General features: G+C 37.7%; 1 protein-coding gene across 1 annotated transcript in view; it reads right to left on the bottom strand.

The window, feature by feature from the left end:
- Positions 1-23,301, bottom strand: part of LOC124369659 (ectopic P granules protein 5 homolog) — a 335,562-nt gene that overhangs the window by 285,087 nt on the left and 27,174 nt on the right. Inside the window, exon 6 of the mRNA XM_046827710.1 lies at positions 9,033-9,179. Coding sequence (XP_046683666.1) covers positions 9,033-9,179 — 147 coding nt within the window. The remainder of the gene's footprint in view (positions 1-9,032; positions 9,180-23,301) is intronic.

Below are 23,301 nucleotides of genomic sequence, written 5' to 3'. Positions count from 1 at the left end.
TGTTTTCAGAATTTAAAGAATATACCAAGGGTGATAAAATCTGTTTCAACCATACATGAGTCAGCCATTTCAGCCTCTGGACAAAATATAATATTTAATTTAAAGGTCATATTACACTTCAAAATTTCAAACTTGTCTTGGGATTTTCCTTTTCTTGTCGCCTCAGAATTACCAATGCCAATTATTCTGGGCTGTGACTTTCTAACTAAAACTAGGGTGAGCATTAATATGGCAAATAAAACATTAACTTTTCCATATGGCACTCCTTCGGTCATGTATCTCGCTCAATCAGCTGAATTACCAAGTACAACAATATGTCCAATTAAGTTAGGGGAAAACCTCTCATCTGATCAAGCGGACCAACTGTTAAGACTAGTAAATGAATTTCCAGAAACAATTACTGCTAAATTAGGCCGTACAAATTTGGTCAAATATCAAATCAAATTAAATTCTGATACAATCGTTAGAAATAGGTCCCTATCAGTTTGCTCCACCTAAAATGGAGGCAATCAAGGAACATGTTGATCATTTATTGGCCAACGGAGTGATTAGACCATCAATGTCTCCCTATGTGTCGCCAGCATTTTTAGTACCAAAGAAAGGCGGAAAAACGCGCATGGTAATTAACTATAGACAGCTTAACTCATTAATAGATCTTGAGGCAACTCCCATGCCAACTATAGAATCTGCTTTCCAACACTTAGGGCAAACTACTTTCTTTAGTTTGGTGGATTTAAATCAGGCATATTTACAGGTCCCTTTGCAAGAGAACTCAAAGAAATATACAGCTTTTGTTCTACCTTTCGGGCAATTTGAGTACAATTTTCTGCCTTTCGGTCTTGCAACCGGCTCTCAAGTCCTAACACGTTTAATTGATCAAATTTTTGGAGATATAAAATACAAATATGTGTTCAATTTTTACGATGATTTGTGCATATACACAAACGGTACTTTTGATCAGCACGTGTGCCATCTCCGAGAAGTCATAAATCGGCTAAAGCAGGCAGGATTAACCATCAATCCAGATAAAATTACCCTGGCAGCAAATCACATCCAATTCTTTAGGTCACACATTTGCCAATCATACCGTGACGATTCACACGGATAGGTGCAAGCCAATAGTTGAGTTCCCCGCTCCTAAAAACTTGAAACAGCTAAATAGATTCTTGGGTATGACAGCCTTTTATTCTAAATTCATTAAATCATTTGCAAAAATATCACAACCACTTAATAGTCTAAAGAAGAAAGGCGTAAAATTTACCTGGGGGCTTGACCTGGGGGCTTGAACAACAATCCGAATTCGAAACTTTAAAAACAGCCTTGACATCAAATGCAGTTTTGAAAATGCCGGATTTTAATCGATCTTTTGTTTTACAAAACGATGCATCAACCTCCGCCTTAGGTGCTTCACTCAGCCAAGAATATAATGGCAACTAGATGCCAGTGGCATTTGCTTCGCGACCACTAAACAAGCATGAGCAAAATTATGACACTCTTCAACTTGAATGCCTGGCTGTTGTCTTTGCCTTTTCCAAATTCCAACAGTATCTTGAACATAGGGAATTCCTTTTGCAGACAGATTGCTCGGCATTATCCTGGCTTTTAAACCACCCACAAAAAGTTGGAAAAATTTCTCGCTGGATTACATTTATAAATTTGTTTAAATTTCAAGTACAACATATCAAAGGATCGGATAATGTAGTTGCTGATTGTTTATCGCGCCTGTTCAAAAACAGTGAACCAACTGAAGTGCACGCAAATAATTCATCGGAAAAGCCATCCACCTTACCACAAGTGGCACTCTTGGCAGGATTCCCAGAAATGTTTAAAGATATTGGTACTCATCAACGTGAAGACCCTGATCTCTTAAAGATTATAAAGCCGAGTAATAGGCCCACTACCTATCAACTTAGTCAGGGAGTGTTGATGTACAAAATATCGGACAGACATACACCTAGAGTCGTATTACCTTACAAACTCATCGATATGGTTATTAAATATTATCATGAGTCCCCAACTGCAGCTCACTTGGGCATTAAAAAGACACAAAAGCGTATTCTTAAAATATTTTGGGCCCAAAAACTTGAGACAATAATAGCAGACCGAGTAAGATCATGTCAAATTTGTAAACGTTCCAAGCAGGCTCAAAACTCTAGAGTGGGTAAACTTGCATCGGAAGTAGTTACAAGACCTTTTGAAAAGATATTCATAGATCACATTGGTAAACTTCCTAGATCAAACAAAGGCAACCAATATCTGTTGACGGTAGTTGATGCGTTCTCCAAGTTTGTTATTCTGTTACCAGCTAGAAATGCCACAGCAAAAACTACAGTGGATATTTTGTCTAAAAACTTTTTTCTCTTTTTGGGTTCCCAAAATTTTTAGTTTCAGATAAAGTATCCCAGTTTAAATCTAGACATATGGCAGACATGTGTATGACTTACGGTATCCAACATATTTACATTTCTGCTTACTACCCGAATCCTAGTCATGCTGAGCGGGTTAATAAAAATCTTAAGGTGGCACTACGAATTTTTCACGGACATAACCACAAGACTTGGGATGAGAACATTCACTGGCTGCAGGTAGCTTTTAACTCAGCATCACATGAAAGCACTAAAGCAACTCCAGCTAGCGTATTTCTAGGCCGGGAAATACAGCATCCACTCGAATTGGCATGGAATCTCGATTCATTACTGGCGCAAGAACCGCTACAAACAATGCAACAGCGCTGGGACAATGCACTCTCAAACTTAAAAAAAGCTAGGTCAATTAGGGAACGCTTATACAACGCTGGTAGGACAACTACCCACATCTCACAGGGTGACTGGGTTATGTTTCGAAATAATCCAATTAGTAAAGCTGCTGAGAACATCAACAGTAAACTGCTCCCCCTGTGGTCCAAACCTTGTGTGGTGGAATGCTTTACATCACCTGTCACAGCTAGACTCGTCAATCCTACAAATTGGAAGTTTATAAGAAAGGCTCATGTATCTCAATTAAAGAAGTTTTTCATGCCTAAATATTAAGTCCGTGGTAAGCGACCATATTCCTACACAATTCTCCCTAGGTGATAATAGTTCAATGTTTCTTTTCCTCTTCTTTCACACTCTAACATTCTTCTTACACATTATTACACTTTTGGGTCCTCTGTTAGCGGCTGCTTGCGCAGCTGCTGAGTCTGAGGGAGTTTTCTATGAGGGCTTCCCTACAGTGGTCTGTGGTTGATCGTTGGTGAAGTATCTAAATATACATTTTGAACACACTCTGCTCGTATGTGTATTGTGTGTGAATTTTGCAAATTTAATGTGATCAAACGAACATTAAGTTGCAATATCTATGTTTTTCGAAATAATTAAATGTTATTTATTGCTAGTTTCCTTGGGAGGTGTTCCTTTGCAGGTTTCAGACACAGTAAAAATCCTTGGCGTTACTTTTGACAAGCAGTTAACCTTCTTGAACCATGTTCAAAATATCAATCGTGGTGTAATGAATAGGTTAAGAGTGTTGTTTAGGTTTAAGGGGTTACTCCAGGAGGAAGTGAAACTGAAGATTGTCAAAGCTGTGGTTTTCCCAGTTATTGTTTATGCTCTTCCTGTATTTGGGGGAAGATTGACCCTTGAGGGTGCGGTCCTGATTGATAAGTTACAGAACTCTGCTGTAAGATTTGTGTACGGCCTGAGAAAATTTGATCACGTTAGCCAGTATCGCCGTACAGCAAGGATCCTCCCGATAAAGTACATTTTCAAACTTCAGATGGCTTGCCTTGTTCACAAGGTGTTGCTGACGGGAAAACCCTCTTACCTCAGGGGGATGCTACAGACCCGGGCTGAGATTAGGGACTGTCACACTCGGCAGGACGCCATGCTGGAGGTGCCCAGGGTCAGGCTGGAGATGGGGAGGAATGGATTTCGATACTTTGGCCCCCAGATATACAACAGTGTCCCTCACAGTCTAAAGGTTTATGGATATTCCTCGTTTAAGGACAATCTCAGACTGGCTTTGGAGGAGGAGTGTTTCACCTCTAAATAGCTGTTTAATGTATTAGAGGTTAGATTAGTTTAATTTTATATTTCTCGGATGATGATATAGATTTGTATGTGCCTTGATTAAAAATGTATGACTTGAGTTATTTTGAAAAACAACAATTTAATGTTGAAAATCGCTGCAAATAAAGACGTTATTATTATTATTATTAGATATATATACACCGTCTACATTCTACGTGAATTTTGTGCAAGCGAATATATGAGTTAGGTGTTGATTGTAAATAGGAATATTTAAAAATACCTTTCCTTGTCATTTCACTATTATACCTTAATGTATGTTTTCCTTGTTAGGGATACCTTTGTTATTTGTGTGCTTATTTATATATTCGTGTACCCGACCATTAATCGTAAAGTGGATCTATTTTTTTTATATAACGGAACTATTTTTGGATATCGCATAAGCAAGTTATGATCCAGCCGGAAAACCATCCCAAAATTTTTCACCGTATATTACGCACCTTAGCTTTGTGGGAACATGGGCAATGTCACACACTAATTTAAAATATACTACCTCATTACTAATAATACTACAATACTTCGCCACACGACACATCAAAATCCTATCATATTCCAATTAATTCCTAATTTAAGAATATGTGAATATTTGTAAATGCGCGCATGTGTATTTCGAGCACTTTCCATATAAATTAATCCTTACCAAACTCTCCACCCTGACAATGGCCATTGGATAACTGAAAGCTATACATACCATGTGAAGAAACAGTGTTGTCACTGCAATTGCAAATGAAGTCATCGCATCAAGAACAGCAACATCTAAAGAAGAGACGTACCCACAGTGTAAGCGCAAAAACACATTATCTCAAAAAACTCTCGTCTCTGGAAGAAGACACTATCTTCACTAGAAGTATCGCTAAAACCCACAGGACTGTATACGCACATCGACTGCAAGCAGAACAAAGACAACCTATAAGGTCGCCAAAAACCAGGCGCGTAAACCACTCTATCCGCACGGAATCCACATGCAATTTTATTTTCAGGATGACCAGAATTCAATCCTAATCCCTCACATACACTACACATCACATAACAACTTTCTGATTGTGTCGAACTCTTTCCTGTTCGGGGGGTGGGTGTGTGACATTTTCCCGTTGTTTTAGAATATATACAAAATATCAACGGTAGGTGCGATCGCCTATTCGGTCATTACTTGAAGGGTGACTAGTACAAGAGTAGACCAACAGTTGGATTTGGTTTTTATTTTGTTCCATCACTATTATCAATACGTAATTGGTCCTCCTGTCGTCACCCGCTCTTCGATTGGTGGAGAGCACCCAAATTTTTGGATATTCCAAAGTGAAATTTTTATTAACTATATGTTTCTTCCTTCCGACTTCCTCTCCATTTTTTTTTCCTTTAGGGGGGGAGATTGTGGTGACTGCCCACCACATATATCAGACCGCCAAATCAACGATTAGGACCGGTCTTTCTGATAAGCCGCGTGCTGATGAAGGACCGGTGGTCTGATAAGAGAGTCTAGATTGAGTGACGGAAGAGCGAAGACGTCTGATCGGCGAGTGGCGGTGACGGAGATTTTACTTACCTGTCGCATATCTTAGTTAAATTATTTGTTTGTGGTATTGTGTGTTACACTATGGATTGATTTAATAATCAAGGGGGGGGGGGTTAGGTGCCGGAAAATTATAGGGGGTGATTGTAAATTCTAAATTGTTAGTATGTTGGGGTGGGTTTTGTCGTGATGGGAGGTCGGCATGGGGTTGGTGTTGATATGTGTAAATTATCTTTGGCGGTTAATAAATTGTTTTACGATTTACTTTTACTGATTCGTCCTTAAATTATAGCTTTAAATACTTATCAAAGCTGGCAGGAGGATATTGTGTAATTAGGATTATGGTCGCTCCACGGGCTTCCTCGTGCAGGCGGCTACAAGACTAGTCCTGCACGGTGACACGTTGCTTCCAAAAACCCATACAACTCGTTACAACCTTCTTCTAAAATCTTGAACAGAGTCTCTAGTTGGAAAGAGAATGAGGTCACCTTGTTTGTAATTGTTAAGAATGTAGGTTGTTTTTCCACACCCTGGTACACCTTGTACAAGGTTTAGATTAATTTTGCCAACCCTATCAAGTTTTATGTTTTTAACACTGTTGAGGAGGCGCAAGTCATTTAGCAGTTGAGTGTCACCTGATACAAGTATGTTGGAATTGATAGTGATGTTATTTGGGGCCAGTGTGTATTTACCATTTTCATCTACTTTAAGTTTAATCAATCAGGCTCCATCAAAGCCAAATTGATACTCTTTTTTTGCTACTTGGTTTGTTAGATGTTCTCCGGTACATAGGTCAATGATGGCATATTTATTTTTTGTTTTTTCCCTAAACTCTTGTATCTTATTTCTTCCACTGAAGTGGTTTATTTCATATTCTTTGTACACCGAACTGAGTTCCTGGAGGATAATTTTCTCTTTAGCTTTCCACAGTTCTTTTCGTTCATGCATAGCTGCTTAAATAAAAGTGGTTTTGTCAGGAGTTGCCGAAGGTCGAGGGGGGTCATAAGGATTTGGTGAGGCAAGAGATCCTTGGGTCACTCTCCACAGATTGTATATGGCTTCCTGTCTTGTTGGGGATACTTTTGAAATCTTTCTCTGATTTTTATTCATGGTGTTGTCAAGAATATCGTCAATTATTGTTTTAAGTTTTTTTAAAACTTTTTTTGCCTATCTTAACAACAGGGAACAGTACGTGGAAACACAGTTCACAGAAAATATTAAGGGCAACACTTATTTAAGGAAGGTCGTCTCAGCCCAGCAAAGAATCAAGTATGACGTTTCCCAAGGTTCAATATTGGGACACCTACTTTTTATTTGCTATGTTGGAGGGATAACAAAATATATTGATCAAAGTAAAATGTGTATACATGCAGATGACATACTTTTTTGGGTCATAACTACCGTGAAAAATCCCACCAGTAAAAGAGTTAACATTCAACATTTTATTGAATGATTTATTGTTGTTTGCAATTGTTCTTGCTTGTCAAGATGTGTCTTTTTTTTATTCCTGATCTAACACCCATTCCCTCTCATTTCGTACAAGTCAATATCACTTGTAAGCACCACAGCACCGCATGTATTTTGACCGCTTACTCACCAAAACCACAAAAATATTTTGAAATTTCACGATCTATTGTGGAAAGTTATGAATCTTTTCAATAAGATAATTCCAGAGTTGAGGCTTGTAATTTTGAACTAGGTCACCCTCGGATCATAAATGCTTCCATAAAAATAATTTTGTTAACTCTCATATTCTCACTGAGGAATCCACAAAAAACGGAAATCACAAACTTTTATTAAGTAGCAGGATATATCAGAAACTACGAAAGCAATCTTCAGATGTGCAGAAATGTTGAACATGCGTGTACTCAATATTCAACATGCCTTGTAGGTCTGTTCTATATGCAGATGATACAACTATTTTAAATAGCAATAAACATCTGGAAACTTTAATTTTAGAACAGGAGCAGACAATGACTGAAGCTATTAAGTGGTTTAAAGCCAACCTTTTGGTATTAAATAATCGTAAAACAGAAAATTTAATTTTTACTCTTGATGGAAACTGTGTTCCTGATAGTAAGTACACAGAACCTATTAGGCTATTAGGAATATACATGGATAATTGATTAAATTGGGATGCTCATATAAGTTTTCTTTGTAAAAAATTAGCTAGGGTTACATACCTTATCAGGAAACTAAAGTACAGTATCGGTAATGAAATGTTAATCACAGCATATTATTCCTTTTTCCATTCCCAGCTCAGATATGGTGTAACACTTTGAGGAAACAGTACTAGTGCTAAAACTGTTTTCATTTGGCAAAAGAAAGTAATTAGAATTATTACAAATGTTGGCAATAGAGTTTCTTGTGTCCCAATTTTTTTTTAAATTTAGAATTATGACCCTTCCATCCCTGTATATTTATTGTACTTTACTTAGTATCAAAGAATAATTAGACAGTTTTATTAGTAGACAAGAAATACACTCCTACTGTACAAAAAAAAAAAAAAAATATGCTTGAACAGATGAATGTTCGATTGGAGAAAACCAAAGGCACTTTTATTTATGAAGATTAAACTTTTTAATAAACTTCCTGAAAAAGCATGGCATGTGTCCATTAGTAGATTTAAAAATGTTGTGAGTAATTGGCTTGTTGATAACACATTTTATTCCTTAAATGGCTACTTAACCTGTGATATTAGTACTTTAATTTTTTAATAGTTATGATTTTGTTAATAGTTATATCTCTTGTTATTTATTTATTGTTGTTAAACCTATTTTATTTTTATTTTTATTTGTTGCAATGTTATCTATTTATTGTTACTTTTTATTTGTTTTATTGTTATATATTAATTGTTTTTATTTACTATTTAATTTATTCTGTGTATAATGTTTTAGATATGTTATATATAAATATATATATATATATATATATATATATATATATATATATATATATATATTTAATGAGATGCTGCTAATACCATATTTACTTTTACTTTCTTTTTAATGACCAAATTGTGGCGTTATTCACATCTACCATGTACATATAACATTTACTTTGATTTAGTGTCTAATCATTACACTTGTATTATGGGATTTTAAATGTGTGATAGGAGCAGGCCTTTTAGATATAAGAAAAAGTGGCGTTGTCCATTGCATTGTCAAGTGCTTAAAGACAATAAAGATTTCTTGATTTCAATGTTCTCTAAGTTTTGAAAGAGAAGCAGTTTTGGTCTCTTACATCAGGGTTCCACCTCTCTAGTCTTTAAGACTAAAACCTATTTTATTAAATGTCAAAAAAAAATACTGAATAAAATAAGTTTTCATTTTTGGACACTTATTCGTACAACCTTTTCAGTACCCACTAAAAAAAGGTTGTTTAAGAGTCCGGCTCACTGACCTTGCACGGTAGATAACTGAAGTCTACTTATATAACAGTCTAGTGCGAGTTACCTGTCTGAAAATGGCATCAAAAGGCACTTGATTAAGGAAGGCAACGATGTCACTCTCACGAAGACCATTGGTGTCAGTTTCATCTTCTCCATCAGAATCCACCAGTACCCAGGCCGCCTCTGCCTCCGTTTCCACAGAGACTGTCATCTGCACAGCATCCAAATTATTTATTCAGTTCTGTGTGATAATTTGTCTGCTACAGAATAATAGTTGGATTTAAGTAGCTTTCAGATAATTGTCTACGGTTGAAGTATGAAACTCAGTACATCAATGTATTCAATCTATGAATTTTTGTTAGTGACTTACTTCACTTATAAAAATGTATTTAGTATGGGTACAAAAGAGAGGAAACCACGCTCAAAACTCATTCCTAATTTTTTATAATTATTTAAAAAATTTAAGAATTAAAATTTATTCAAAGAATAATTAAAGTATTTAAATTATTTAAGACACATTTTATTTGTAAATTCTTAGATAATAAAACCATTATACTGAATCTTGTTGTGAAAATGGATTGGATAGGTATTGACACAATTATGCAGATGTTATTTTTTATTTAAAAAAAAGTTATTCAGAGTTAGGAGTTGAAACCAAGAACTAGATTAACTCTATTAACTGCATGAGCTTAAAGGTAGAAAATGAAGAATGAAAATGGAAGATAACGATAAAAAATGTGATCTCTGATGGTGAAAGAGAGTAGAAATTTTTCTTTTGTCACAATAATGGCTACAAATGCACTAACAATAAGTTTATATTAGTGGTCTGGAGGCTCTAAGCTCTGCGTACTTCATCATGGGATGAACAGAACACTTCTTCAAAAACACCACTTAAAAACAATGGGTCTTCTATCAGAGAAGGCACTACACAGCAGTTAGAGACAATGGTTCTCAGATTGGAGACGGCAGCACATAGCAGTTAAAAACAATGGGTCTTCTATCGGAGAAGGCACTACACAGCAGTTAGAGACAATGGTTCTCCGATTGGAGACGGCAGCACATAGCAGTTAAAAACAATGGGTCTTCTATCAGAGAAGGCACTACACAGCAGTTAGAGACAATGGTTCTCAGATTGGAGACGGCAGCACATAGCAGTTAAAAAACAATGGGTCTTCTATCGGAGAAGGCACTACACAGCAGTTAGAGACAATGGTTCTCAGATTGGAGACGGCAGCACATAGCAGTTAAAAACAATGGGTCTTCTATCGGAGAAGGCACTACACAGCAGTTAGAGACAATGGTTCTCAGATTGGAGACGGCAGCACATAGCAGTTAAAAACAATGGGTCTTCTATCGGAGAAGGCACTACACAGCAGTTAGAAACAATGGTTCTCAGATTGGAGACGGCAGCACATAGCAGTTAAAAACAATGGGTCTTCTATCGGAGAAGGCACTACACAGCAGTTAGAGACAATGGTTCTCAGATTGGAGACGGCAGCACATAGCAGTTAAAAACAATGGGTCTTCTATCGGAGAAGGCACTACACAGCAGTTAGAGACAATGGTTCTCAGATTGGAGACGACAGCACATAGCAGTTAAAAACAATAGGTCTTCTATCGGAGAAGGCACTACACAGCAATTAAAAACAATGGCAAACACAGCAATTTAATGTTTACATTTAGATTGTAAACAATATTACCCTCTTCCTCACTTCCCCTTCCATACCGTCATCCCCTTCTGTCCATGCCGGCCTCTCCAATGACATCAGACAGCATATCGTCAAAGTTAATGTCACAGCCGACACCGCTATCACCAGACATATCCAATTCACTCTCATCGCTAAGGTTCAAAGTCACTGGCAACCGAAAGGGCTTGTAATTTGCTATCTGAAATTGTACTTTGCCCTGCCATTGCAATACACATGGAGTACACACAGTATTATATAACAGAAACACGCTGGACAGTTACTGAAAATGAAGCTATCTAACTCCTGACTCAAATATAATAATAATTAGTTACTAAAAACATGCTATGAATGGGTCAATATCTGAACAGAGTTTGGCACATTTCCGATTGGAGATGTTAGCAGTGAACATGTTAATTTTCGTCACAATATTATTGTATGGCAAGAGTGTATATGAAATCAAAATGAGATCCAGTTCTTAGAAGTCTAGAAAACTTGGATCAGAATGCAGCTTTCGATTCCCAACTTGTAACAGGTATTCTGATTTTTCTTACTTAGGTTAAGACCACAGTGGACTTCTCTATAGACAGTGGTCTACTATAACCGTATAACCTGCAAGTGTCACAACTGGAAGTACAACTTTACTTGTGAATGGTATGGTTTCAAAGTAAGATCTTGAGTGACTGATATTAGGAATGTTGACAGGACATGGCCCTCTGAGGAAGCACCTTTTGAAGGTAGGCCTCAGTCAGAGCAGCGAATGTAGACTCTGTGGAGAAGAGGAGGAGTCAGCGGAGCACATTTGGTTGGATTGTCCTGCCATCGTAGAGACTCGGAAAAGATACTTGGGAGCATATCTCCTCAGCCCCAAGGACATTAGAGAACAGGAACCCTTAAATCTGGTTTTTGCAAAAGCCTCGGTCTTTGAGGGCACAAATTAAAGTAAGGGAGGCGCAAAGGTCCTTTTTAGGACTAGATGGGGGGACAAACAGTCCTCTTCCCTCAGGAAGGAAAAAAAAAAAAGATCTTGAGTGAGATCTCTAAAAATCTGTCAATATCTGTTACAACTGCAAAAGGTGCTATGCCGGCTTCGTACAGTGTAATTAGTTTTGCCGAATCTAAATAATGTCCACAGAGCAAATTTGGTGAAACACCACACGATACAATAACCATCTTTTACATTTCCCATATGTTTTCTTGCTGTAATTCAACATATGTTACTCAGGAAGTACACTACTGTTAAGAGTAAACTTCATATCATAGTTTATTGTTATCAGCTAGATGATGCTACGGACGTCATAGCAAAGCTTAACAATTCATGGTTGTAACATTTTCTAAGAGTTAAACATAATTGTATGATTGTTGAAATAAATACAAGAACACGAGCAATGGTTTTAACCTTGTAGCAGCGAAACACACAAGACGCTAGTTGCTTGGTAGCTACTGCAGCTGAAAACTCAAGAATTAGATGGAAGATCAAAGGTATAACAGCTATTGATTATAATGGTACTGAAAGCAGACCACTAGGAAGACAGATGTCTAAGAAGTGAGAGCAAGCGTGGTGGAGACAGAAGACAAAGGATGATGGAGGGCAATAGTTGGTTTTTTTTTGTGGGCGAAAAACACTTAGTTCATCATTGCCCGCTTGCATAAATAATACCTACTCATAGTTTGTTGTGTCAATTTACAATACACATATTAAACGAAAACATACAAGTAGGTAAATCACATATTTCATAGCAGGAATAAATAAGTAATAATTAAGTCAACAACTTGGGAGAGACTGTAAAGTGGTCCAACCCATTAAACGATAAAACACAAATAACAATAACGATAACAGGAGGAACTTAATAGCATAAGTTAAGGACTATAGATACATTACAACGTTTGTCTGCCACCAAGATGGCTGTAAAGAGGCCAACCCGGTAGCAGTAAATAAAATCTATACAAAGATATAACAAAAGAATACGTACTAAATAACAATAATAATAAATAGAATATAAAATACAATTCAGCTCAGATTCATGACGTTAGCGACGTATCATTCAGGAATCCGAAGAGCTTGGCCAACATGTCCACAATTATCTCCTAGCTACTCTGGGAGAGTTGCAGGGAGGAGATATTTACGTCTCTGTTGAGAATAGTGGTTGCATTCCAACAGGATATGCCTCACTGTTACAACCTCGTTACAAAAAGGGGGATCATCACGATTCATAAGAAAGCCATGCGTCAGGAGCGTGTGTCCTATCCGAAGACGGCACAGTACTACTTCCTCGCGACGACTGGTGCCAAGCGAACTAGACCAAGGTGAGATACTATTTTTAATTGTCCTTAATTTAATATTTTCTATGGCTTGCCAATATTCATTCCACTCGAGTTTTATTTTGGTTTTAACCTGAGCTTTAATGTCTGCGCTGGTAACGCCCTGATTTAATGGGTCAAGGCTTGTTGCTTCTTTAGCAGCTTTATCAGCGAGCTCGTTTCCAGGTATTCCTACGTGTCCGGGAACCCAGATCAGAAAGATATGTATGTCTCGCGTGCCAAGATCATAGATAGCACTTAGGGCTTTACGAATAAGAATATTCCGGGAATGTATGTCTTCCAATTCCATTACAGAACTGAGAGAGTCGGAACATAGAACTAATCTTCTAGTTCTTGGACATACGACGTTGACTGCTTTGAGAATGGCTGTCAGCTCCACAGTATAGATTGAAGAATAAACAGGCAGTCCAAACTTATATTCACGAGTCTCAGTTGCGAAAGCACAACCAGTTCCCTGATCTGTTTTTGATCCATCAGTATATACGACGTCGCACGGATTTAATGCGTCGAATATTTTCATAGGACATTGTTTATAAACTATGTCGGGTGTTTTGCTTTTGAGATAAAAACTCAGAGACACATCGGAAGAGAAGTTAGTAACCGTCCAAGGTGGGATATGACATTCATGTGATATAGCACAAGGAAAATCGGTTAAGCCGAGATCAGCTAGGCAGGAGAGAGCCCTCATTCCAAATGGCCTAGGAGAGTTTGGACGAAAGTTGTAATATTGTTGATTACACCAATTAAATACAGGGTCGCACGCGGGATTGTTTGGTCTTGACTTCAGAGCATGAAAGTAGTTTATAATTATTTGGCTTCTTCTATATGATAGAGGTGGTTCTCCAGCTTCTGCAAGCAGACTGGGTATAGGGCTAGAGCGAAAAGCTCCAGTGGCAAGCCTTATTGCATTGTTTTAGAATAGAATATTCTTTATTGCACATATTCTTGGAGAACAGGGCCAAAGTCATGTTTATGTTACAATTGGTGTATGAGTTAGTGTTTGTCAAAAATTGTGTGTTCTACATTGAACAAATTCTTGGATGGTGTAAATTGGTCGCTCCAGTAGCCAGTTTCTCAAGGAGGCTTTGAAGTTCTTTTCTGGCAGTCTTCTTAGGGATTCAGGTAGAATGTTGAAGAACATTGCTCCTCGATAAGAAGGTTTCCTCTCAAATAAGCTGAGATGATGTTGATTTAGGAGAAAGTTGCTCCTGTGTCTGGTGTTATAGGAGTGTCCGTCTCCAGTCCTTGCTTGCCCTGATTTGATTGTATAGAGCAGCGTTTCCCAAACGGTGGGTCGCTGACCCACTAGTGGGTCGCGGGCGCCTTTAAGGTGGGTCGCGGCGTGACTGTCACTCTTGCCCGAGTATGAACAGACGTCAGTGGCGTGATACTCGTTATAGCTTTGTTTTTTTTTTTTTTAAGTAGTGACTGTTACATCTATTTACGATGGAGAATTGGCTGAAAACTGGATTTTTTGTTAAGAGAAAACTGGAATCTACTGATGAAGGTGAGCTTAATCGTCCCGTCTACTAGCAATGACGTTATAGTGCTTCAAGTATTTTCAAATGTTAAGAAAGGGAAAAAATGTTTCGAAAATATTGTCCTGAATACCTTCAATATGGATTTACGTTCATAGGTACGGAAGAAGAACCTTTACCCCAATGCGTACTTTGTTTCGAAACCTTGGCTAACGAAAGTATGAAGCCTTCAAAACTTCTGAGGCACATTTCAACAAAACATCCAGAATGCTTGAATAAAACCTTTGATGTTTTTTCAAAGTAAAAAAAAGAACTTATTTCGACTCGGTCAAATATGGAGAATGTGTCATCTGGGCAAGGCAATAAAAAAAATTACTATGGCCTCTTACCAGCTGTCTTTGCTAATAGCAAAAAATAGCGCTCCGCAAACAGCAGGCGAGAACCTTTATTTTTCCCGGAGCAAAAAATAATTTCGTCACTTCTGCTTGATGAAAAAATCAGGTCAACAGATAGGTCAAATACCCCTATCCAACACTACAGTGAAACGTAGAATTGAGGAAATGTCTGCTAACGTAAAGGAGGTTTTAATATCTCCTGTGAAACAAGTGACTTTTATTCTTTACAATTAGACGAATGTACAGATATTGCTGACAATGCTAATTTGTTATGTTTTGTAAGGTTTAATTTCAATGGATCAGTTGAAGAAGACATTTTATTTTGCCACTCACTAAAGACCAGTACAACTGGCCAAGACATTTTTCAACTCCTTGGATAGTTTTATTCGCGAACATGGAATTAATTGGTCGAAAATGTGTCGGCCTTACAACCGAATGGAGCTCGTGCTATCTCGGGAAAATATACGGGCCTAGTAAGTAAAGTCAAGGAAGTAGCTCCGTTAGTGAATGGACCCACTGCAGCATCCATAGGGAGGCTTTTGGCGGTTTAAGGGAATGAATCCAGACCTCAAAGCACTCTTGATGACGCCGTAAAAATTGGTGAACTTAATAAAAGCACAATCAAAAAACTCTCGGATGTTCGCTGTAATGTGTGATGAAATGGGAAGCGACCATAAGCAGTTACTTCTACATTGTGAAGTGCGTTGGTTTGTCAAGGTGCTTTCCAGATTGTTCGAACTTCGAGAAGAAGTTAGATTGTTTTTTTGTTAAAATTGAACACGATGGCAAAGAAAAGGCCAAACATTTTGGTTTGCGATTGCCTCAATGATGAGATTTTGGCTGATAAAACTGTCATACCTAGCTGGCATTTTTAGCTCTCTAAACATCCTTAATCTTTCATTACAAGAGAAGATGTACACATCGATTCTTTGTTCAAGATAAAGTGATGCTACTATTAAGAAAGTTGATAGATGGCATAAAAAGGTACAAGCAAATAAATTTGATGCATTCCCATTGATGAACAAATTTGTGGATTTTAATGAGCTGACACAGTCGATTCAGTAACCCCAGAAATTATAATTGAACACTTACAAGGCTTGTCATCCGAACTGAGGCGACACTTTCCACCAATAGCAGCTACTAATAAGTGGATACAAAATCCATTCGATGAGGATAATTTAAAGAACGTCAACTTAGCAGCATTTGAGGTATGTACACATTTTTACATGAACTTTTTTGCTTAAAACTTTATTTTTATTCAGAATTTTTTAAATGGCGATTATAATTTTTTTATTGTAATTAAGTATCACACTATATAAAATTTTTCTGAATTTCAATGGTAGCTATTTTGTTCTTGTGGGAAAAAATTAACTCTTTCAGAAATATGTGACAACTGGTTGACCTACAAGCTTCAGTTTTTTAAGCGTTGCAAAATACTTTCTATAAATTTTTTTTTTTTTTTCAGGAAGATGCTTTAATTGAGTTGTCCTGTGATTCCACCATGAAAACCATGTTTAAGAAGAGAGGTTTGACCTCATTTTGGTTGAATGCTAAGCAAAGCTATCCAGTTTTGTATGAAAAGGCAATGAGATTCCTAATGGTTTTTTCGACAACATATCTTTGTTAGCGTGCCATTTTTTCAACCTTGGTTCACATCAAGAATAAGTATAGAAACAGACTGGTGGACGTTGAAAGTGATTTACGCCTCAAAATATCTAATTTTAGTCCTGACATTGAATTACTTGTTCAGTCGTCAAAACAATGCCAGAAGTCACACTAGTATTTTTAGAACAATTATTTGTAATCTTGAATAAATCAATAAACTCTTTCTATGTTTTTCAATACTAAGCTGTGTACATATTTATTTTACATTTTTACAATTTTTTATACACGTATATAAATATAAATCATGTGTGTATTTTATATTAATGTTATATATACATAATATACATATGTATATATAAAAATCACGGGTGAGGGATGGGTCGCGAATGTGAAAAAAACATTTGGAAGTGGGTCGCCAAACAAACACAAAGGTTGGGAACCACTGGTATAGAGGATTGTCTCTTGGATGTAGAGTCCTACTACAGTCAGAATTCTCAGTTCTTTGAAGGCTGTTCGGCATGTGTCAAGTGGTCCTAGTCCTTTTAGAGCTCTAATTGTCCTTTTTTGTAGAACCAGCACCCTTTGGAGATTTGAGATTGTTGTGCCTCCCCAGGCTATCAGGCCGTATCTCAAGTGAGATTCAAACAACGGGTAGTATGCTGTCATAGCTACATCAGTGTTGCTGATTTGTGCAATTCTCCTTATTGCGTAAAGACTGCTATTTAGTTTTTGACAGAGCTGGTTGATGTGTGGTTCCCAAGATAAATTTCGGTCCAAGGTGAGTCCTAAATATTTTCCGAATTCTATTGTAGTTACTTCTGGGAGACCATGATAGTTATTTTGAGTAGCTGTAAAAATTAGTTGTTGGGTTTTTGATTCATTTAAAACCAAATCATTTAGGTTGCAATATTGTTTAGCCATATTGAAAGCTACAAAGGAGTCAATGTCTAGTTGATCTTTGTTTTTGTTTGCTACAATAAGGGCTGTATCATCGGCGTACATTACCATTTCACAATAGTTTTGAAGGTATTCTGGAAAGTCGCTAGTCAGAAGGATATACAAGACGGGTCCAAGAACAGAGCCTTGCGGCACTCCTCTGCTTACTGGTAGTGGTTCAGATTTTACTTTTTTTACCGTGTTGTGTGTAGTGTAAGTAATTTCCACAATCTGTGTCCTATTGCTGAGGTAGCTCTTGAACCAGTCTATTTCTTTGTCAATGATTCCCAGAGTTTGCAGTTTTTTTGTAATGAGCTTGTGGTCTAGACAATCGAAGGCCTTGGTAAAGTCCAAAAGTATACTTGTGGCTATATATCCTGCTTCCAATTTATCAATGATGGTTTCAATTAGTTGGACCAGTGCTGTTGCTGTAGATCTGTCTTTTACAAAACCATGTTGTCTCGGAGTAAGAAGGTGGTGCTGTTTGAGATGGTCCAGTAGTCTAGTTAGCACTACTCGCTCCAGGATTTTGGAAAAAGTGGAGATAAGTGAGATTGGCCGATAACTGGTGGCTTCATCAGTTGCTCCAGTCTTATATTTTGGATAAATTTTTGCGAGTTTCAACCCGCTGGGAAAAGTCCCTTGTAAAAGTGATTTGTTTATAATAGTTGTTAGTGGAGTGATAATTTCATGTTTGCATTGTTTGACCAATTTAGAAGATATTTCATTGTCTCCTGTTGATGTTTTTGATTTTAAGGTGTCTATGATGTTTCCGACTTCTATTTCATTTGTCTCCTGGAAAATTAGTCTTGGTATTTGGAGTATGTAATTTGGTTCTATTGTGTGTGTTGTTCGTTGTTCATTTCCTTTGGTATCAAATGTTCTGTCAGCAATTGTAGCAAAGAAGCTATTTAAGTAATTGGCAATGTCTATTGGAGAGTCTGATGCGTAGTCCTGTATGTTTAAGCGTTCAAGTTGAGTTTTTTCTAATCTCTCTTTTCTTTCATTATTAATCACTTTCCACATGGCTTTTGATTTGTTGTCAGATCTTTCAATGTAGGAGGAGTTAAGCTGTTTTCTTAGTGTTTTTAGTTTTAAGTCGTAGGATTTTTTCCTTTGGGCTGTTTCTTTTTTGTCGTCAGGATGGTCCGTAATGTGTTCTCGATTTAGTGCCTCTAAGTATGCGTTTTTTTAGCGCCTGGCTTTCATCATCCCATATATTCTTGGTGGGATTTCTTTTATGTTTTACTATTTTGAGAGGGCAGGCTATGTTCATTGCAGATTGGAGGATCCCATGAAACGCTTTATAAGCAGCATCCACATTGTCTGTGAGCATAACTTGTGACCAGTCCTGTGCTTGTAGATTATACCTCAGTTCTTCTACGGTTCTTGTGTTAAATTGTCTTCTGTATGATTGTGTCTGCGTGGGGCTTGTCATGTTTGTAGAGATAAAGCATAACTGGGCAGTGTGATCTGAGAGGCCTGTTTTTAGCACTCTGGTTGATATTTCAGTTTCGTTAATGTTTGTGCATATGAAATCTATAGAAGTCTTGCTGTGACTGGTTATTCTTGTAGGGGGTAGGTGAAGTCTGCTCAGTCCATAGCCGTGAATCATATCGTCCAAGTTTCTTCTATCGTTGCTTGCCACCAGGTTGTCTACATTGACATCCCCTATTACAAGTACCGGGTTTTTAAAAGATGTTATTTTGTCCAATTCAGATGATAAAATATCTAATGCTTCTTCCAAGTTGCTACTAGGTGGCCTGTATAAACCTAAAGGGTGCAAGAATCCTTGTTTCATCTCAATTTTCAGAAGGATGGTTTCACATATAAGTTCTGATGTGGTTCCTGATAAGGATATTACTGTAATTTTATTTTTAAGGTTTAAGTTTGCAAAGACAGCCACTCCACCTTTTCTGTGTTGTTGTCTATTAAAGCTGCCTATAAGTCTGTAGCCAAGGATTCTAGTGCTCTCCAGCTTTTCGTTGTTTAAGCCATGCTCAGTAAGTATTAGTAAGTCTGGTTTGTTGTTGTGGAGAAAATGAGCAAGTCTGTCGGTTTTGTTCTGAAGGCCGTCAATATTTTGGTGTGCAATCATAAGTTTCTGGTGCTTATTTCTAGGTTTGGAAGAATTTATATTTTGGGGATTTTGATTTATTTTTGGTTCTTGTGCTGTTGCTAATTTCGGCTCAGCTATGTCCTTGTGGACTTCATTTTGGTTTTGTCTAAAAAAGTGTCAAGTTGGTGGGTCGCATCCTGTGAAGAGGTTTGAGTCTGAGGTCCTGGTTGTGTAGGAGACTGGTTAGGCATATATGAGGTGGCAGTTTCACATAATGCAGAGGGTTTGCCGTATTTTTTTACATTGTCTTTATAAATGTTAATATTGTCCTTGTACTCATCAATGTGACGGTTGAAGAACTCCTCGATACTTTCTCCTTCTTTTCTGATTTTTGCTAAAGCTGGTGGTGATCTTGAGATCTTATGGGAAGATGTGGAAGGTGAAGTTATTTTAAGGTCAGGCATTGGTGATGTTGGTGTCGTCAGAGGACTCGTTCCAGAGGCTTGTCGCCCTGGTTGTTTTCTTGAGTCCTGTCCTTGAAGTGTTGCAGCCTCCTTGCATTTGGCAACTTGTAAAGCTACACTGAACTGAGTCTTTTTTTTTTGTTTTTGGAGATTTTTTTTGATACATTAAATTTAGAGCAGTTATTTTTCTGACTTAGATGTGATGTCATTTTGTGGGGATTTGGGGTTTGAGAGCAAGTTTTCCCAACTTGTTCTTTTAATTTTTGTATTTCACACTCTATTTCATATTGCCTTCTTTTAAGGGCAGTCAATTCGGTAATTGTTATCAATGGTAAGAGAGTCTCTCCTGTATGTGAGCATGTTTGAATACCAACGTCCCGATTGGTAGCTTGAGGGATTACTGATTTTATTGACTCCGATTTGGAAGTGAGTTCTTTTATAGTTTTTTCTAAGTTAAAAATTGTTTTCTCTAGATTGTCAATTAGTTTGCGTTGGTTGTTGTCTTGTTCTTCAAAAAATTCTTGGAGCTTTGTTTGGTTATTTCTCTCTTTGTCTAGCTGGCTCTGTAACTTTGCCAGTTCTTGGTGTAAATTCTCGACTTTGCTTCTATATTTTTCTTCAGTTAGCTCCATTTTCTCTGTCTTTTCTGAAGTATCTGCCAGCTCCGCCTCGAGTCTCATGCATTTTTCAAGCAGCTTATTGTTTTCTGCTTTTAGCTTTGTATTCTCCTGTAGAAGGACACTACCTGCCTCAGCTGCAAGAGATAAAGACAAATTGAGATTAGCTTCCTCAGGATTTACTAGATTTTGTATTTTCTCCACGATAGTATGAGTGTCATTTGCAAACGATTTGTTTTCAGTGAGACTGTGCTCCAATTCTTCTTTTAATGAGTTGTTTGCTAGGCCGGTACTGCTCACAGTTAACCCTTGTGTTTTGGGGGTGGAGCAGCAGAGCTTTTCTTTTATGTTAGGTTGGAAATGTTCTTCACCGGTGCCTTGGAAAACTTCCTCTGCTCCTGATAGTGGTGCACGGTCTATGTGAAGTATAGTGGTTGATTCGGGGTTGTCTAGTATTGGGAGATTATTCATAACTTGGTTAGAGTCGAGGAGGGTTTTGGTTGGGGATGGAGGAGAGATGTTGCAGTTTCTGCATTTCCAGTTTGATATCTCTTTCTTTGTGAGTTTTGTCACTTGTCTTTCTGTAAGATTCACACAACCACCATGGTACCAGAGGTTGCAGGTGCCTGTGCATAAAATACTGGAGTATTTTACCCCAATACCACACTCTCCACAGGGGTAGTTTCGAGCCTTTGCTCTGGTGTTTGGCATTATCTGGTGTCCTTTTACAGTGGGGCTGTGTGAACGGATAAAACAGCGAAGTAATGATTTCTGCTCCTTCAATTTAGTGGTGGCAATATGCAGCACAGATGTTTGGTGTTATTGCAGTTCTGAGTTGCAGTAGGGATTGTCAACAGGTAAGAATAAATAACAAGTATTTATCTGAGAATTTTGTCAATATAGTAATAAATATAAAAATCAATATTTATTGCTATTGTAGTGTTGTCAGGGTTCAGTTAAAATCTTGAAGTAGTCAATATATGGTTATTATTTTAAGAATTGTCAGGTGTTCTAAAAATGAGCAGATTCAGTTTTTTATATCCTGGTTTGTCTGTTTCCAGTAGTTATTATATTTAATTTAAAGAGTTGTCAGGTGCTCTGAAAATGAGCAGATTCAGTTTTTTATATCCTGGTAAACTTCATTGAGTTAGTAGCTTAGAAATGTTTTAGTTTTCCTTAGCAAGATTAGTCCTCTGAACTTAGAGGTATAATTATCTGTTTATAATAAAATCTTGATGTTACAACCTATTAAAAGTAGGCCAGAGCTCTTGAGTGTCTGAGTTATGTTAATATTTCTTCAGAATGGTAAGTAATTTTTTAAGTATCTTAGTATAATATGACTCACAGTACTTGGTGGTGTTGACGAGAATAGGAACTTTTGTTGGTTTGTCCTAATTCACAACAAAAATAACACTTTTCCTGGAGCTGATTAACACTTGTTATGCACTAGTCGGCCATGTTGGTTTTGAATCGAATCTATTATTCTGAGAGCTGATGGTCGAGCTGATGAGTAGACCTGGGCACCATAGTCCAGACATGAACAAATGTACACTCTGTAGAAACGTAACAAGCATGTTCGGTCTGCACCCCATTTTGTACCGCTAATGGCTCTCATTAAGTTTTAACGTTTTAGGCAATTGCTCTTGAGTGCTTGAAGATGCGAGATCCACGTTAGTCGCTTGTAAAAAATTATCCCAAGGAACCTTGCTTCGTCGGTAACGGTTATAGGTAATTTATTCAGAGTGAGTTTGGGATTGGGGACATATCTTAACCGAGAGAAACATATGCACTGGGTTTTTGTCACAGAACTATTCCCCTACGCCATGCAGTGTCGTAAGCTTTTTTAAGATCGAAGAAAACAGCGATCACCATCCTACGTTCAACAAAAGCATCCAAAATAGATGACTCGAGAGAGACCAATTGGTCTATTGCAGAATGCCCCTGTTGGAAACCGCATTGCTGATGCGCAAGACAGCGGTTGTACTCAAGAAACCATATCAGTCTACGATTCACCATTCTCTCCATCAATTTTGCAGAGACGACTAGTAAGGGAGACAGGACGATAACTTGCCGCCGATAGTTTATCCTGGCCAGGTTTGTACAAAGCAATGACGTGAGCTTTGCTCCAGGAAGCAGGGAAACGCTGTTGTGAAAATATTTTATTGTAAAGCAACAACAGTAGATTGCTTGTTTCCTTAGGATGATTCTTCAGCATGCATAATGGGTATCGTCGGGTCCTATAACTGAGTTGAAGAGGATAAGATTGCAGTCTGGAGTTCAGCCATCGAAAAAGGGAGGTTAAGAGGACTGATATGATTTCTATCCGGATCCACCGGCCTAGTCTCTTCCGCAGTCTTTATAGTCTTAAAATGGTCTGTATAGGAGCTGGTCATCGATACCTCTGCGAAGGCGGAAGAAAGGATGTTAGCCAGCTCGAGTTGGTCTGTAGTTGCAAGACCTAGGTGCTTAAGACCAAGAATATGGCTGGTCGAAGGTCGGCCACATACAGAACGAAGTTTTCTCCATATCTTGCTAAATGGAGTTGTCCTAGATATGGAGCTAATATAATTTAACCAGGAATTTCTTCTTGTTATCTTACAAACTTGGCGAGCCTTTGCTCTCTTTTTTCTAGTCATTCAGGTTTTCGGTAGTAGGGAATTTATTAAATTTCCTCAAAGCTCTCCTGCGATCTTTAAGGATGGCTGAGCGATCCGTATTCCACCAAGGAACAAAAAGGCGTTTCAGCTCTGACGAAGATTTAGGTATGCATGA

Source organism: Homalodisca vitripennis, chromosome X (genome assembly GCF_021130785.1).
Source record: "Homalodisca vitripennis isolate AUS2020 chromosome X, UT_GWSS_2.1, whole genome shotgun sequence".
Classification (NCBI taxonomy): domain Eukaryota; kingdom Metazoa; phylum Arthropoda; class Insecta; order Hemiptera; family Cicadellidae; genus Homalodisca; species Homalodisca vitripennis.
Note: the sequence above shows the minus strand (reverse complement) of the source record. Positions and strands in the feature narration are given on the sequence as shown.